This window comes from Halichoeres trimaculatus, unplaced genomic scaffold (genome assembly GCF_033239565.1).
Source record: "Halichoeres trimaculatus isolate MK-OKI-2021-1 unplaced genomic scaffold, fHalTri1.1 fHalTri1_scaffold_6, whole genome shotgun sequence".
NCBI lineage: Eukaryota > Metazoa > Chordata > Actinopteri > Labriformes > Labridae > Halichoeres > Halichoeres trimaculatus.
In genome coordinates, this window is record NW_027437184.1 from 34,011,755 (window position 1) to 34,030,942 (window position 19,188).

General features: G+C 42.6%; 1 protein-coding gene across 1 annotated transcript in view; it reads right to left on the bottom strand.

Moving 5' to 3' along the window:
- trpv1 (transient receptor potential cation channel, subfamily V, member 1) overlaps window positions 1-19,188 on the bottom strand; it is a 59,829-nt gene that overhangs the window by 28,059 nt on the left and 12,582 nt on the right. Inside the window, exons 4-6 of the mRNA XM_074672392.1 lie at window positions 16,988-17,140; window positions 16,772-16,909; window positions 9,671-9,969 (exon numbers count right to left, since the gene is read on the bottom strand). Coding sequence (XP_074528493.1) covers window positions 9,671-9,969; window positions 16,772-16,909; window positions 16,988-17,140 — 590 coding nt within the window. The remainder of the gene's footprint in view (window positions 1-9,670; window positions 9,970-16,771; window positions 16,910-16,987; window positions 17,141-19,188) is intronic.

Here is a 19,188-nt window from a genome sequence, read left to right on the forward strand (position 1 = left end):
GAGACATGGATTGATTTCTCAGATACTGAAATGTGAGCGAGCAAAACGGAAAGGGGCAGTGGTTTAGGGGACGGTGGGGGGATGGTCCTAGAGTTTGGCTATCCCTGGATAACGATTTTCTAAATCTGACAGGAGTTTCATAATATTTCTGTTTTGAGCAACAGCCTGCCTCACCAAGGAGTTACGCTCCTCTTGGAGAGCTTTTTCTGCAGGATCGAAGCGGTCTTCTGCAGGAGTCTTCTTTGTGTAAGTGGGCCGCTTGGGCTGCACATCCATCCAACTCCTGTATAGTTTTGGCTCGTTCTGTTCAGAATGGTTCTTGGTGCATGCTTTTCGTCTAGTGCAACAATCAGACCTTTGCTTTGTTGAATGAGAAATGGGTGGGAGGTGGAATGGCCTTTCTTCCTTTTCAAAGAGGATAGCGTCCTCTTCAAAGAGGATAGCGTCCTCTTCAAAGAGGATAGCGTCCTTTTCACGGAGGATAGCGTCCTTTTCAAAGAGGATAGCGTCCTTTTCACGGAGGATAGCGCCATCCCCTTTCAAAAGATAATCTGGGATAGAAAACTCATCCGTGGAGTCGTCAGATGAAGCAGATGAGCTGCTTGAAGTCGATGGAGACCTGGTCAATCCCCACACAGCATCCCATTTGCTAAAAATCTTACACTCTTGCCTAATGAACAAAGAGTGGTCATCCAGTGGTTCCTCTTCTTCCTCCTCCTCTTCTTCCTGCTCCTCTACTACCATATGCATGGGCACAGGCTTTCTAGTAAAAACTTTTTCCTTGCGAGCAACAGATCTTGCCTTGCACTTCAATTCCCTCGCTCTCAGTTGCTCTAACCTCAATCTTTCTGCTTCCCTTTGCTCTTCAAGTTGTCTCTCGAGGCGTACAGCTCTCTGAAATTCTGCTATGACTTCTTCAGGACAAGCTTCAATCTCATCCAACAGGTCATTTACGCACTCTTCCAGAGCCGCTATTCTTCCACCGATGGTAAGCGCACAAGGTCTGTCAGTCACGACTGAGTGATACACAATCGTGATCTTTTGAGCCAGAACCTTAATTTTCCTACTTGTCTCAGTTTCGCCGATACACTTGAAGATTAAAATACATAGTTTATAAAAAGCAAGAGCTTTAGTGGCCCTATTGTGTTTTTTTTTAAGTTGCTCCAAATGTGGTACATTCTTCTCCAACATTGCTTGATATATTTCAGAAATAGAACTGTACTTCTCTCTGACCCTCCTTAACTTCGTCCGTATGTCACTTTTTTCCTCCGACATGTTTGTCATGAACCTGACGTAGTTGAAGCGCTGATCTAGAAGCTGCCTTGGATTAGCTAAGACTTCTTCCCACGTCTCTTCAGACACCTGGCCACTGCTATCCAATTCAGAGGTGCTGTCACAAGGCTCGTCAAGAAACTCATCTCTTGGCTCAGTTTGTACAAACCTTTCAAGAATTCCTTTGAGTCTTTTGACTTTTTTAAAGAGTTTTTCATTTAGTACAGTGTCACTTTCTGCAGAGCTTATTTTTTCAGGGTACTCCTTAGTTTTCAGACAACGCTTCTGGTCTACAGTCCGCGCTACTATTGCATCGCGTGACGCCGTCATAAAAACTTTGGTCTCTATAATATTTTTTCTCATTTCCATCTTATCCTTCAAAACACTGAGCTTAGTTTTAAGCCTCTGCATGTTTTTGTAACTGCGCGCCTTTTCGGCCGCCTTCGAGTGTGGTTTGCGCTTGGTTTGATATCCCTTCCTCATAGCTTCCTCCTGATCACGGTATGGTTAGTATTAAAAGTGACTTAACCTCAAACAGTCCAAGTTATGTTGCTGTGAATGAATAAGTTCTAAAGTTGGACCTGCAGATCTCTGTATTCACAGTGTGTGACGTCATAATGCGCTAATCATGTTCCCTTCATCTTTAAAAAAAACATAAACTTTAAAATTTAAAGTTGTTATTTTTTAAATCAGAGAGTTCCATTCGGTCATGATTGCTAGTGTGTCTCCCTACACCGAGATTAGATTTGATCAGAGAGTGATGCACCACATGTGCTCAGTTGTTTGATCTGAGGTTTTTAGCGCACTGGTGGGACAGGAGGAGAGAGAAGCGGAGCTGTCTGCAGCGGTGCCTTTCACCCATGACGCGCACGCAGAGGGACAGAGGTGAAACTGTTGCTGTATCAGCCAATAACGGCATGATCTCACACTGATCACAGATAAAACAACAGTTTGCTGCTGTATGAAAATGACGTAGTTGTGTTATTTTTAAAGGCATTATTGAACTGTCTCGAGTGGGCCAGTGGAGCGCGCAGTCAGCTGACCCAGAGTCTTTCAGTTTCACTTTAAGCCTGCGTGTGCTGTGAGTTGTCCGGTCTCTGGGGCTCTTTCTATTAGTCTGTTGTCATCCTCAGTGAGAAAGAATGTTGTAATCATCCAGATAAATATCAAACATGTTTGAAAATTATCAGGGCGGCTCCGACGAGTCTGTGAGACGATCGTGGGGCTAAAGATTCATCTGTCAACTGCTCACACTAGAAAAAAATCTTTCCCGAACGTCGGGGCCGATTTTAGTCCCCGACCAGATTTCTTCCCCAATTGTCGGGAGGACTGAATCTGGGTTAAATCGGGGCGAGAATCCTGTAGTGTGAGCCAGGCTTAAGTCTAGCCGTCTGTGACTCTGCGGTTTGTATAGGACAGAGTGGCAGAGTGCAAAACAGCCATCACGCTGTTTGTGCAGAGCACTGCTGCAGTTTGAGGTATAAAGACATTGGAATTAATAACAGAATAAATACAGGCTTCAATAAATAGCTGCATGAGTTCGTTTGGAGTAATATGTGTATCAAAGAGATAATCTCATATAGGCAAAATGGCCTAGATTTATTCAGTTAGGGTTCCCCAAAGAATTGATCATTTAAAGTGGATTACAAACACCACGTGGTATTAAATTACACAGAACAATCCAAATAAAACAGTTAAAGTGAGTTAAGAAAAATATTAACTATACTAGATGAATCAGAAAAATAACATTTAATCTATAAACTTTATCCATTCTAATTTTCACCCTGTCTATTTTGCTTTAACTGTATGAACCATTAAAAATGTAGGTACTGACAAACTTGTGCAATTATTGTAACATTTATTTTTTAATGAAATATTGTACTGGCAATTTCAATTTAGGGATATGAAGTGAAATGAACTACTTTTTTAAAATTTACCAGACACATTATGTATTCAAAATATCAGTGTTGCCGGATCCAGCCTGAATTTAACCCAGTATCCAAAGGAAATTAGTGGTATTGAACATCACTATTGCAGGCATATTTTGTATTGTCCTTTACTTTCGCTTTTCTCATGCCCTGTGAGTGTGGCTGTTCTCCAAACCGCCTACTACTACATACTACATACTACATGTAAATCTAGTGATGGGCAGTAGCGCGCTACAAGTAGCGGCGCTAGTAGCTTTAGTTACATTTTTCTGTAGCGAGGCGGCAGCGCCGCTCCATTTGAGTCAAGTAGCTCTTTCTGTAACGAAGCAATTTTTAGAGCCAGCAGCGACGGAAGCTGAAGGGGGTGGGTGGGTGGGTGGGGGGGGGGGGGGGGGGGGGGGGGTGTTTTTTTTTTACGGTGATTGGTTTGTTTGCATATGACGACTATGGCGACTCACAGTTGGGTAAGGTTACCCAATCAGAGGCAAGATAAGGCGGGTCATGCCACTCCAACCAAGAAGCTGAGTCCTACACCCATACCAAACGCACATGTGAAATGAAGACGAGTGAAGACAAAACAAGCAAAAGGGAGGGACGGAAGAACAACCGGATAATGACAGAGGTAGAAAGTAGTTATGAAGAAGATAACGCCCGAGGAGAGGTCAACAACAATTCTTCTCCATGGCCGTATCTTGACAAATTTATGACGAGAACAAACACAAATGAAAAATCTACGTCTTCACGTGTTTACTGTGTAAACCAAAAAAAAAACAAACAGCTCTCAACATCAAAAACTTCAAATACAAACCTGATAACGCACATTAAGGTGAGTTGATGAAAGGAAAGTAGCTGCCCTCTTACCTTGGAGCCATTAAATGGGCCTAGAGCCACTTGTTTCAAATGCTTTATCCTGCTATTATGTTTACTCTTAAATCAAATTCTTATAAAACTGCGATTGCCCCACACCTTAGAAAGGACTCTGGGAAAGTATAATTTACTGCCTTTTAAATGTATAGTCTTCAGAATTAAAAAAAAATAAAGTGAGAGATTTTGTGTATTCAACAGAATCATGCAAAAAAATGAACAACATTGTATGGGTGGTCAGGGAAAGAAAAGGCAAACTGTGTATGTATGTAATTTCTCTGGGCTATGTATGAATATTATTTGCATGAGAACCAAATCCCTAGAACAAAGAAAAGACATCTAAGTCTAAATTATTACTTTTGCCTGAAATATGTAGAGATGATTTCATTCCTCAAGATCAGTGTTACCCAACCCTGGTCCTGGAGGACCCCTGCCCTGCATGTTTTGGATGTTACCCCACTCCAGCACACCTGATTCAAATGAATGGCACATTATCAGGCTCGAGCAGAGCTTGATGACAAGCTGATCATTTGATAAACAATCAAACTGTATATTTTTTAACTGCCTATTTGTTTGGTTGTAAAAAAAAAAAAAAAAAAGTAGTGGGACTGTAGCCAGCTACTTCTGCACTGTAGCTTGTAGCTTAACTTGCTACATTTCTCTGGGTTAGCTTTTGCTGCAGTGAAGCTATAGTTTATCAAAATGAACTTGTAGCTTAACTTGCTACATTTTCCAAGTAGCTTGCCCATCACTGTGTAAATCTAGTATGTAGTAGGCACCTGCTGCTTTTGCTTGTAGTATGTAATATGACTGTTCTGTTGGGTCTGTTGAAGGTGGAGCTACAGATGATGCTGTTTTTTTTTGCCTTTAATATAAATATACAAAACAAGAAAGTGGCAGATCTTGGCATTTAGTTATTTTGTTAATGATATCAAACAGAATCATCATACTTGATCTCTAATCCTACACCAAAAGTTATATCATTTACTGATAACAAATCTGAAAGGGATTTTTATTTTTTGCAGCTGATGGAAAAAAAGACTTCTTTATAATTCACATATGGTTTAAAAAGTGAATTAGTGGTTTATATGAGCTGATGTATTTGTAGAAGTAAACACCTCTTTTATGACAGGTGACAAGATTTACACGTTTCTTCGCATCACTTCACTTCTATCTCAAAGACAGTCTATAGTGTTGTGTTGTAATAATAATGCTGAATAATTCCAGTAGATGGCAGTAATTCACCAAAACCTGCCACCACATTGACAAACAGCGTTAGTGCCGTGCATTGTGGGAAACAGTATGCAGGGTAGACTGGTCTGTTGCTTATTGAGAAATTTTCCTGGATTAGTGGGACATCCAGGGATTTTTAGTATGCTGCAGATTTTGCAAGGTTTCTCATACTGACTACTACATACTGAATATCAGCCAAAATAGTAGGCACTGCTGGTTTAGTAGGCGGTTCAGACAACAGGCTGTGGCTGTTTTCGAATTTGCCTACTACATACTGCTTATGAAAATAGTATGTAGTAGGCACTGCCTACTACATACTACTTTCATAAGCAGTATGTAGTATGACTGTTCAGTTGGGTTAATTTTTGTAGTATGCTACGCTGGTCTTCAGTTCAAGAAAATGGAAGTTGACTACGGCTGACTTTTTTTCCCCAAAAAACTTTATTGAAAATGTAGAAAATAAACGAACCACGAGTAACTTATCTGCAAATATATTGCCAGAGAGAGCATTTTATATTAACTTTCAGTGGTGGAGATGATGAGGATTTAAAGATAAAAAAAGAAATGGCTCTTATATTTATATTCCTCTGCTACTCCGGTTGTTGTTGCTCCGCCCTCTGCCATTTTCACTTTTGACCAGGCGCGTTGCATTGTGGGTAACAGTATGCGAAGCAGACTGGTCCGATGCATACTGTGGATTTTTCCCGATTCAGTACGTCATCCGGGTGTTTTTCTCATACTACAACTCTGACATTTGTTCGCATACTGCATACTGCATACTGCATACTGCATACTGCATTTTGGTCGAATCAGTAGGCACTGCTAGTATAGTATGCGAATTCGAAAACAGCCTGTGTCTTTTAGCTTGTGCGTGTAGTGTGGGGATTGGCTGCAGGGAGCAAATGGAGATTGGGTCCGTTCCCTGGGTTCGAGATTGGGGATTGATTCCAGTGGGAGATTGCTCATTGGAAGGGCTGCGAGAATGACTCAGTCCAGCCCCTTTCCCCAGCACCTTTGCTGCTCCAAACAAAAGCCTTCTGTCGATACTTACATATTTAAGTGATTGTGAATTTGTTCCTTAGGACAACAGTCAGTAGGTGAGAAAATCCACTTTCTTTATCCAGTCTTCTCCTGTTTTTGTGTTAGTCAGTAGGTAAGAAAACCTATCAGCAGACAGCACACTCACACCCTCAGGCAGTTAACCTGATGAGCATGTTTCTGGACCGTAGGAGGAAACTGGGGTACCCGGAGAAATCACGTATACTCAACAGGTATTTAAACTGGGGACCTTCTTGCTGTGAGGCCACAGGGCTAACCACTGCACGATCATGCAGCCTTTTTGTATTAAGACATTTTTCTTATTACAAGCAAAGTTTTCCTATCCATTTCCAGATTTTTCTACTCTTTAAACAAGCATCATAATTTTCTTCTGACTTCTTAAAATAAGACCTTTTTTTTAATACTTGTCAAATGAATGTAACTCATACTGACTCTGATAAGACCATTTTTACCAAAAAAAAAAAAAAAAAAAAAGACATAGAAACTTGCTGGATTTCAGTTTTTGAGGTGTAAAGATGTAAGTAACTCTAACAAGGACCACATGGCCCTTATTTGCCAAACATGTGTAGGCAGAAAAATGGCTGTACGCTCATTTCCCCGCACAGGTTGGCATTTATCAATCTGAACATGGTACACGTCAGGTACACTCAAATCCCACTCCCTGAGTTGGTGTACACAAGCTTTATGTCGGTGGAGAGCAGAGTGCAGTGAGGGAAATCCGTCTGTGGAGGAGAATTATTAGACCATAAGAGCACAAAACATTTCAGGCAAAATTGATGTTAGATTAATATTTAGATGGTTGAATTAGATACGACATCAGGATTGTGTTCCAACATTCCTCTCTTCCTCTGCCGTTATAAAAATACATCACTATGAAAGAGCAGAAGTGTGAGCTGTTGGCTGATTTCTCTGTATAAAAATGTGTTTCCTCTATCGCTTTGATTTCTAAGAAAAATAGAGAGGCTGTTATCAGTTTTAATACACTTCCATGTTCATAAAGTCTGTGCAGAGAACATTCAGAGGACGCTGGATCAAACTTTTAGCCTGGATTTTGTTAAGGAAGCTGTATTGATTACAGGATTCACTGTGAAGATGTTTATTTCACTCCTCACAATATTATCATGTCAACGTGACCTGTGTGTGACAAAGTGACTATTTCATAACAAAAGATGTTCATTTACATGGGATCACAAACAACCTGCTCTCCTTGTGGTACAAATAACAAAACTTGGGTCTACCCGTGTGTAATTGCTCACGAGCAACACGCATTTTGTCGAGGCACCAAAACGACCACAAATGGAGTCAATGAGATCATTTTTAGGTGAACTTGTTTGGGGTATTGAAAATGTTTTATTATCTGTATCTGACACAGAGCAGGTTGGTGTGTCCCCCCCCAACACTTCTGCCTGAAACGCAGACTGTTGAGAGCTCCACCCCCTCCTCAGTCTGTGACAGGTTCATGTTGCAGTCTGCAGCTTCTTTCAGATCTAGGGATGGCAGTGGCGGTTGCTGGTCAGTCAAGGAGGGGAAGCTCATTTTTTTCCGGCCTACATCATGAATTTGTTATTTATTTAAACGTAAATTCTACCCTCTGTGTCAGCTTGTTAGCAGCTGGAGCTGCTATGTGAGACTATGGCTGTGTCCGAAATGGCATACTAACGTACTACTCATACTAAGTGTGACGTCAAAAATAGTATGTAGTGCGTTCACATTAAATAGTATGAAAAGATTGTGTGCGCGAGAAATACCTGGATGTATACTATATCAGTAAAAGTTTTAAGTATGGGAGGTGGGCATACTAGTCGTACTGACACGCCCCATAATGCATTGCGAGCCCCGTATTTGTAAACGTAAATACAGAATGAGATGACAAGATGAGAAGCAACTAAAATCTACAGGGAAACCTAAACGTAAGTACAAAGAAATAAAGTGCCTGAGTCGACGGACGGATCGTCTTCGGTGTCTGCGAGCAGTAAACATTTTTTAATTTTTTGAAGAGAGATGAATTCGTCTTGAGACCGGTGTTAGCTAAAAATCATCCACTAGCGAACTTCCCGTTTTCAAAATAAAAGCACCCGTTTATCTCCTTTAAGTTATTTGACGCTTTTGTAAATTGAGCTCTTGTTTTGGAGCGGACCGGAAGTTTCTTCGATAGCATATTGGCGCTCTTAACAGAATGTCCGAAATGTCGAAATTAAATTTGTATCCGTGCGTTTTGTGGCCCAAATGACCACATTTTGGTATTCTACGTGATGACTTTCTCGCCTAAAATGTTCTTAAAACTTTCAAATATGGCGAATCAACAGAGATATTTGATAGCCTGGTGTCCATAGACTTATGTGTGCTTCCGATTTTTGTCGTCGGAGGTTTTGAAATGCATCATGGGAAACCGAGTGGTATACTACAGTGTAAACGGTTGGCACTCTAATCATACTTATAGTATGTAGTATACAGTATATACACAACAACCATGTAGTATGTAGTATGTTAGTATGCCATTTCGGACACAGCCTTAGACAGGCTGTAAGTGTGAGTGACAGGGGGAGACGCTCCACAGCTGTAGCTGTAGCTGCTTATTGGTGAGAAGAGAGAGAATCTTTAAGCACAATACTCGTCGTTTTTAAGAAAGATAAACTCACTGGGGATTGATAAAGCCACCGGATCAGTCCAGAACTACTGACTGTTGAACTCAGAAGATGCTCCGGTAGAGGGTTATACTTCAAGATCACTGCCTTGCTCATTTCACTGTCAATCAAAAAGGGATTGGGCCTCAGACAGATCATCCAATCATCATGCAGAAGCCCAGCGTCCAGGCCAGCCCACTGCCTCATAGACCCCCAGAAACGCTGAGGGCTCTAATTTCGTAGACCAGGTGCAAGCGCAGGTGCACCTCCCCTTCGCCTGCCTTTGCCGCGTGGACAGGGCGTGACCAGGGCACTTTGCAAGTTTCCTGCAGTGCCATGGAGACTTTTCCAAGATCACTTTCAAACATCACAGCCCCTTTAACTCTCCCTACTAGCTTCACTTTTGGTAAAACTTTATTTCTATACAACTTATACTACTCAAACTACTTTTACTTCTTCCCCTGCTACTTTAAGCTCTGTTTCTACTACTTTTACTATTTCTTCTGCTTCCCCGTTCCACATTTTCAGCATTGATTCACCACTTTTAGTTATTGATTTCACATTTTCATTCCTCATCTTCAGCATTTTGACACATTTGATGTAAGGAAATGCAATTTCTCTATTCAAAGCATTAAAGCTTGACTGTGATTGGATTCGTCTCATAAAAGAAATTCAGAACTAGACGTTTACCCCAATCTTTCCCGTCTTGGCGGCCATTTTGAGAGGTGTGAGTCCTGCTTTGTTGGCGATGTCCTCCAGCTTCAGCTTGGGGTTGAGTTGGGCGGCTGTCTTGAGGATGTGGTCGTACATGTTTGTGATGAACTCTGTGTTTTCTTCAGAGTTGTCAGCCACCACCACCAGGGCGTGCAGCACCGTGTTCCCATAAGGGTCGCTTAACTTGGGATCCGCTCGTTGGTACTCGTTGGCCATGAGGAAGTCGACCATGTCAGGCTGGTTGGTGCAGGCTGCCAGAGACAGAGGCAGCTCACCTGAGGACAACAGAGTCTTTTATCAACAAGTTTTTCTCTATACAGCTGATTTAAACTCACTTAAATGCCCAACGGTTGAACTTCGGGTTCATTGCATTGAAGAGCGCACTGATTTAAAGCTCCTCTCCTCTCCTATTGTTATCTAACATTGTTGTTTCATTCAGACTAGGGCGCATATCTATGTCATGAGAGTGTGTTAACTTTCTGTCTCAAGCTGAGCTTGAAGCCAATCATCATGGTCCAGTGAAAAAACTGATAGCTTCCTGTGTTTCCTGAACCCTCCCAAATAACCCCTGAGTTATAATTGAGAAAGGTGAAAACTGAGACAAAATGGAGGGAAAATCTTGAGGGATGCTAAAGTATTTCATAAAGAAACTAGTACTAAAGGAAACCTTTGAGTTTTGACTGTCAACATACAACTTAAATTATGTGGAAGGCACTGTGAGGACCAATGGTGTTTTTCTGGGTTAAAGACTCTGTTTCCCATGAGCACCAGCACCCACTGTCATAAAGACATGGCTGTTGCCAAGGCGTGCATTAATTTTGGAGAGCAAATAACCATAACTTTTCTTTGTTTAAGATGATTTTTCCCAGAATGCAAAGTGACAAGGTGATGAGCTGTTGTTTGTGTAGTAGTTTGGAAAGGCTATATTTTTAGTTCAGTCAGGAACACTCCCGTCATAGATTAACCATTTATTGCCAAATGGATACAGTTAGAATTGGCGTTAAAGCTCTGCTTTTCAGAGTACTCCCTGGGTTAGCCGAGCAGCTTGCTCGAGCTTTCAAGGGAGTGCATAGCAAACCCCCCGTATACATACAGATCAAATGAATGCATACAGATCAATAAGATACACACATAAGGCTAAATAGGAGGAGGCTGGGGTGGAGGTGGGATGATTGTGACAGCAGCAGCTGAGCAACAATGAGGTAGCAGGAATAACTGAGAATGAAGATGTGATTTAAATACACCGCCTTGTTGTTAGACACGCTGTGATTGGTTGAGAGGGGTAGGTTAGAACATCAGTCTGTCAGCTGATCACAGCTGGGCGTATGACTTCCGTGTCCTGCATGAACTTATGTTAACTCCATTTATTGTTGGAAAACGGACTCCCCCTATTTTTTAAAAAATAAATAAATAAATAAATAATAACTTTATTTGTATAGCACATTTTAAAATAGAAGTCTGCAAGTGCTTTAACAGCCGGAGCATAAAAACAAACACAAGCATCATACGTAGAACACAAGCTTCTACCCGTATGAACCCAGGCAATACAGAAACCATGCAACATCTACTTAAAAGTGTCAGTAGATAGCGCCGTTGTGCTGCTGTGGCTGCAGGGGAGACTGTAGCTTGTTCTGCTCATGTGCAGCTCAGATTTAATGAGCTACGGCAGAGCAAGATACAAACCGTGTCCCTCATTACTCCTTAACCCCATAGACTGTTTAAAACATGGACGTAGTCTCGCCAACGTCACATGTCTGTATCTGAAACAGAAAATGAAGCACATTGGCTGTAGCGGCCATATTGGTAGAGGCAAGGGTTTCGCCAACAGCCATAGGGCCTTTTTCAAACCGCCCCCCCACACACTCTCCCTTTCCACAACCCCTTCGTTTGAGCGTCCTCACGGAGGGTCCGCCACATTAAGGGCCATCCCAAACTGATCCGCGGGGAGTGAGCTATAAAACCCTCCAAAAGCGTGTCTGCACGAACGCTGACTTGCTGAACATGTTCAGCGCCAAATTGTGTCTGGTGTCAGCCATGGAGGAAGCAACATACAAATGTAAGTTCCACGCATATGTGCCTGCACAAAAACTGTTAAACTAACACAAATATTTAATTATTGTCATGCAGATGTTCACAACTTTAGATGTACATGCCATTGTTCAAGGCCTGCCTTGCATTTGTCTAGACAGTTAGTGTTTATTTGAGGGTTTTATATTTACAGGGACTGTCACAAAAAAAAAAAAATCACTCAAGCGAGAGTGAAACGTAAAAAACTCTTCAATAAAAAAAGAAATGCAGCCAAAGAAGCGTGGGAGTAAGTTTCTTTTGTCTTTTCTATGTTTTGTTTTCTTTTTATATCTGTTTCAGCCTGAGAGAGGGAAGTTTCTGTCCCAAAGCTGTATTTATACCCTACACCCTGATGAAGTGAACTTCATTCAGCTGCAAGTGTGAATCCACGGTTTGAAATAAGCCCATAGGGCGCCTGTCAGTCACGTGACCCTCAGCTGTGCCTCTTATTGGGGGAGCTCGCTATCGTAATATCCTCCAAACGGCCGAGTTAGAAAAAAATTCACCCGCGTACAGTGGGTGCCGGTAGTAAAATTAGCGACTCAGACAGGAGACGTCTTTTGAACCAGGGTGTAAATAGGCTAATTTCTGCTTTGAAAATTTCTTTTTTTGGCTTGGTGTGTTTGTGACTTCCGCTACTTTTGGAGCCAGCCTCAAGTGAAACCCTCCAGAAACAGCAGATTTTAGCACTTCACCGTTGTCTCATATTCCCAGACCGGAGGTTGCTGCTTGCTTAACCCACAGGCAGTGTAGGGTTGGGCAAGCTACTTGAAAAATGTAACGAGCTAAGTTACCTTCTACTCTGTGTTACCAATAAATAATGATGTAAATTTCATTAAATTGTTTATTTCACTGTCAGTGTTTACTTAAATCAAGTTTTACATATTAAGTATAATACTTGTAAAATCATTCAATTCTCTCCCAAATTGCTTTATCCTCTACTACTTAACTCTGTTTTGGTCTTCAGTGTAAGATTAAGATATTTTAAATGTTTATGCCATCACTTTTGTTACCCTTGTGTTATTTTTCAGCCATTTGCTTGTTAGTGTTAAAAGTAATACTGTGTACAGATTTTAGTTTTACTGTGTATTTTTTCCCATAGGTCCTACCTCTGCCCTCTTTTACGTATCAATTTAAATATTTAATCCCCCACCTTACACACACTCACACACTGCCACTACATCTGATGCTTGATTTAATTTACTGCCACGCGAATTGTTGGTTGTTGAAAAGTAGCTTGTTTGTGTTGACGTCTTATTCTACGGTTGACGTGGTGGTTAGCTTAATTGCTGGTTGTGCATATTTCGGTAGTCACCTCTATATGGGTTTGCAGATTTATGTTTAAAGTCATTAAAGTTGATAAAAACTTCACCTTTGGGTTGACACAGTAGGCATCTGATCACGTAACTTTTCCCTGTTTTTTTTACACAAACTCATAAATCTATTTAGGTAGGGCCACGGTGACTCCTTTGGCTGCTCCTTCTCTCCTTCCTTTTCTGCCATCTCTCCATCTCTCAGTGAATTGAAGCTGGTGTGTGTGTGCACTGAAGTCGCACGCAGGGATTGTCGAGTGACGACATCAACAATTCCTCTGCTTCTATTGGTCGACATAGACATAGCAGCGTTTGGAGATGTCGTCACAGTCTGATCCTTACAAGTCAGTGTTGCCAACTGAGCGACGTTGTCGCTATTTTTAGCGACTTTCTGGGCCCCCCAGCAAGAAAATTAGAGAAAAGCGACTAGTGACAAATCTAGCGACCTTTTTTTTGGTGATGGGAGGCTCCAAGCTCACGGGAGAAAAGTTTAAAAAAGCGCTATCTTCTCTCTTTCCCCATTTATGCACGGCCAGCTGTACACTTCGGGCACTAGGACAGCTCAGTTGACAGGTAGGCAGCAGTACCCCCCATTCCACCCCCATTGGACAGAAAAAAAGATCTGGCGACTTCTAGCTACTATTAGCTACTATTTTTTAGCTACTTCCGATGCTGAGGAGTTGGCAGAGGGAAGACCCGGGTCAACATTGGTGTTGCTTTCCGACGGTGGAGGGAACTCGGCGATACAACAGAGCTGAAAACGGACGCGGATGTGGCCGTCTTTCTGCTGGACATGTAAGCAAGATTAGCTTTGTGGTGCTTCACATAACAGTAACAGCCGTCGGGCATTAATCTTATAGTCTAATCTGCCAAAATGTACTGTTGTTGTGATGTTATCAGTTATCAGCGAGCTAAAGATAGAAATACCTTTAAAACAGCTCTAGCAGCTAAATCTCCTGAGGACAGCGTCCTCTCTCTCCGTTGTACATCTGCAGGTGAAGTCTCCTTCGAAGGCAAGCTCAACAACCTGGGCCTTTCTGTTGTGGAGCATCGCACGTCTTTGATCGGAAAACATTTACAAATCTAAATTTTATAATATTTGCTACAGTACTACTAAAACTCATCCCACTGCTACTACTTTCAAAGCAGTAAATACGGCTTCACGTATTATAGCGAACTGACCCTCAAGTGTTCACTGGTCCAGCCTCCGCTATGTTGGTCAGCTACGCAGTTTCTACAGTCGTTCCAATGACGATGCACGTCTATCATCTTTCGGGTGTGGAGCCAGGGGTGGGATATGAAGGGAGAGGCGGATCTAAATTCTTTTATCAACAACCTCTCCACTTGTTTTCTCCCAGACCACTGACTACACCTTAACTGAGCTATGCCAGACAAAGACCCCAATGGTGTCCCTCCGTCTCTCCCTAACCAACAGTGTTTTAAACCATTATTTTGGGTTAAAAAGTGCACCCTTACCTGTGCTAACCCTTTGCTATTGGCCCAGATTCCCCTAGACCTGGCTGCTAACATTTGAAAGGTGACAGCTAGGGATGCTGGATATGGCCAAAATCCAATATTTCGACATTTGTAGGCTATATCTGGATTCACAAGTTTTATCGATATTCTGTTTTTTCCACTAAATCACTATATTAATGATAAATCCGACCCTTTGACATTAGCATTAGTTTGTATTTTTAAAAATTTGAATGCAAAATGGGGAAATCTCAATCAGATAAAGTTCAGCAAACCTTTTATTTTAAACCAAACTTCATGTAGTTACATAGTTTTAGTTCCAGGACAATAATTCATTCAGATTTATTCAAATGGCTGAATATATCATATTATATTACACTTTTTTTTTTTTCCCCTTGTCTGCTTTATCTTTTCTGCTGAGCACTGTGTCAGATGACAGCGATGAAAAGACCAATGCATTTTTTTTCTAGCAGTCAGAGAGATGTAAATAAGATTAACTGCTAAAGTGACCAACACCAGCCCTCCCTGTAGGCTACTCCATCATTCTAAACTTTATCTAACCCCTGATGAGAGCTGAAGGGGAGGGCCATGCCACACCACAGTGTGAAAGAAAGGGAAGTAATGACAGGCAGGACGAGACAAGACAAACAGAAGGGAGGACAAACGTCTACTATTGTTGATTTGAGATAGCAGTTCATGTGCTGGGATAATTCAAGTCAATACAGAAAGTAAAGGCTGTACGAAACCAGGGACACCAGAAATGTGGGGTCTTGATAGTGTGGGGAGTGTAGGCCTGCATGGATAGGAGACGGGGTGGCATGCATCACAGGATGTGAGAAGATGTGTAATAGTACCTGACTCAGCATGCTCTGACGAGATCTATCATAACTCTTAGTCTCGACAGGAGCTTGAGTATCTGCATGCATATGAGGTGGTCACCGAATACCAAAGTAAGTAAACACAGCCACGGGCGCCCCCCGGGCCACCAGGGCACCAGGAGACCCCCAGACAGTCCCCAAATTACCAGGCCCAGGGACAACCCCAGGACTGTACACACAGACCCGCCTCCCCGCCGATACCAAAGACAGCACCCAGGGCCCAAAGCAGTGGCCCCCCCTGCAGATAGCGCTCACCCCCCACGCCCCCCACCCCCTGCGGCAGGCTGGAGGCCCCAAGCCACCCAAGAGCCAGTTCCCCCAGGACCAGAGGCCTCCCCAGAGGGGAGGCCCTGAACAACAGCCAGGCCAGGTGGGGCAAGATGTGGGCATGTAGCGGTGGGATGGAGGGCCCACCTGCCCCCCAGGGCCCGCGCCAGACCCCCACCCACAGCCACCAGAGCCCAGCTGCACCTCGAAAGCCGCCGGGGCCACCCGCCCCTCATAAAGTCATAACCAGCAAGGCCCAACCCCCACAGCCGCACCAAGCCAATGCCAGTGACAAACCCTATACCACCAACCCCCCCTCATTATTCTGCAACTTGCTCCCAGACAAGCCACATTATCCCTACATTATATTATATTATATGACACTTTGAAAGTTGGAGACAATATTACTTTCATTTCCATAAAGCAGCTACCTGGATAATGTCATTTTGAAAGGACACAAGTGACTTCAGTCTTTGAGCCTGGGGTCTGGTTGAACTGTATTGCATTCGTGTTTGGTCTCCTGATAATCATCTGCCGTCATGTTTTGAGCAGTGCACAGCTGAGTGCCGTGACTGTTCGGCACTTGGGGAGGGGGGTGCTTGGAAAAAAGAAAGTAACACTCCAAAACACGTCACGTTCCATTCTTGTTGGAGACAGTTGGGAAGGAATCAGGGATCATACAGGCAGCAAAGCAAACCCAAATAAGCAACTACACTTTAGAAAACAAGCCCCAGGAACCCACAACCCACGTCTGTTACAATGTGTAAGCAACTTTCTTCTCTTCTCTCCTAATACCAAAACACGTATGCGCAGGAGAATTGTTCTGGGTGGGCGAGCGAATCAACAAGAGATTTACCTTCTGACGTCTGACAACATTTAGGTTGCTGTTTGTACTCGATGAAAGCAATATCGTCATTTTATATATCTCACGTGCAAAAACCCGCGATACACCGGTAAGTACCAGTACATTTGATATATCCCCAGCTCTAATTTCCGGCTCATCTCTAGACAATCCACTGAGCACCAGGGGGACATGTCTCTTGGTAGCAGGGGTATGAACAGCAGTATTGTGTACTCACCAAAATAAAAGTTTGGTCCATCATGTGGTTGAAAAAATGTCCCGCAGGCCTTGGCGTGAACGTCTGCTCCTTTACTGACCAGCAGCTCCACATAATGAAGACTCCTCCTCTCGATGGCGATGTGCAGAGCTGTCTGGCCTGCAGCAGACACACGGGGATCAGTGGCACAGACATTTCTTAACAAAGTTTAATCCCACCACCGCCTGCTTCACACACCTTTGTAGTAGCTGTTGGTGTAGGCTGCATTCACAAACTCCTTAATGTCACCTATCTTCTCTGAAACCTCAATCATCAGCTCCACAGTCTCGTTCTTTCCGTCTCTGAGGTGCAGCAGAGCCTTCATCAGAGCCGTCTTACCATAGGACTGATCTGTAGGAGTGACAGAGATCACACGCTTCACTTCAGTACAGGAATGAAAGGAAAACAATAACCAGCTGTGAAATCAGTGACAGGTGTGAGATGGTAACACATACATTAGAGAATTTTAAAGGGGTGGTTTGTGTTTTTATTAGATGAGGTTAATGAGAATTACCCTGTTTTTTGTTTGTTTGTTTTTTCTTTTTTCTTTTTTTTTTTTAAAAAGCAAGGGGAGACAAGTACAACCTTTAACAGATATCTATTCAGAATGCAAGCTGAGAAGCATGACAGATGCTAAAGTTAGTCTGCTGGGACTGTTAGCTGTTAGCAGGAAAACTCCTGCAGTGATGTGTCCGCAGAAGAATTCTCTTAAGAGAAACTTTGTGAGTACACATCTAGGGTCTAAGGTGGCACTGTCAGTCTAGGGCAGACATGGGCAAAATATTTGGCCCTTTGGGTATCCCTGTCTGGCCCGCGTGAGGTCAACCATACCTTAGAACAGTGGCGAACCATGGCCCCAGCCACTGGACCTTCAGTAGGACCATGGGACCACACGACCACATGTCTCTTTGTCCTGGCAGACTACCTGCGTTTGTTTACATCTGGTACGCCGCGTGCGGACTGATACACTAAGCTGCGAGCGCCTCGTAGCCAGCTGTGGCTCTGCAGCGCCGTTTTACGACACGATGAGAACTAGAGCCTTATGTAGCGGCGTTTTTGTGTGAAAGTAACGCGCTGAAAATTCTCTAAATAAAGCGTGAATGCAGACCAATATCAGATTTTTTCGGTGGGAGTCTGTTTATTTGTGTTTTAGGTCAAGTAAAATATGGCCCCGTCTGAGTGCAGAGGAAACCAGCTGATGAGCAGGGAGGGGGTGTTTGGTAAGTATTCGCGAATCCCCGGAAGATGACAGGAAATGAGCCCGCCCACAACTTAACAAAATATGATTGGCTAAGACAGCTGTCATTGTCAAATTGTGTCCACATTCACTTGAGTTACACAGGCATTCGTTGCAGTTACTGAAGGCCCTGCCTGCCAGAATGTGTCACTCATTTACCCAGATACCATCAAAAGGAAAATTGTGATTGGTCCATTTTCCATTTAGTTATATTAACCCATTGTTTGCCAGGACAAGTTTATAAAAATAATATAAAACTCATTGCTTTAATTTTTTTGAGTAAAATAAATAAATTTAAAAAATAAAATAAAGAAATAAAATAATTATTTAGGAGTACAAAATTTTTTTCAGTATTTTTTATTAGGCCTTCACTGAATACCTTGAAAGCCCAGAGGGTTCCTCTCTGCCTTAGAATATAAATGAAAAAAAATAATGCCACCTCTGACGGGGCATATACTGGCTTCAAAACTGTACAATGGTAAATGGCGAAGCCACGCTGTAATGGTCATAAAGGGTTAAATTCCCTTCTTTCCTCTTTCAGATCAACTCCAAGTCCCTTCTCAATCCCCCTTTACTCCATTTTTAATTCCTGTGCAGTTCTACATGTTTACCTTTGATAACTCCTCTTTAGCTTCCTGTGAATCTGTTTAAAGGGGCTGTGAGGAGTTTGAAAGTGATCTTGGAAAAGTCTCCCTTCTAGATATATGCCTGATCATAATCCACACTTTAAAATGAGATTATTAGTGGCAATATTGCTGGTTACACAAGTGTAATTTTTGGGGGGCACCCTCTTGAGTTTTTTGTTCCATAATGCTCAGGATCTTCCAAAAAATGTAGAATGACAGTCTTACTGCATGCAACCTCAGCAGCAATGGCACGCTGCAAGAGGCCTTGCTTATGCAGCTCGACGATCCAACCAAGAAGAGACAGCTTCTCAGCTTTTTAGCCATCAGGAGGGCATGACCGTGTGAATGCCTGACAGAAAATGAACATTTGGAGCAGATTTTGGCTTTGATAGCCTGTAGGGCTTTGCCATATCATATTGTCTACAATAATACCAGTATCATTTTCTCTGATGCTATAAATTTGTCATTTCGCGATGTTTACAGTGCAGAGACGCAATAGCATATGTTGCTCCCTGCTGTGTACAAAACAACAATGG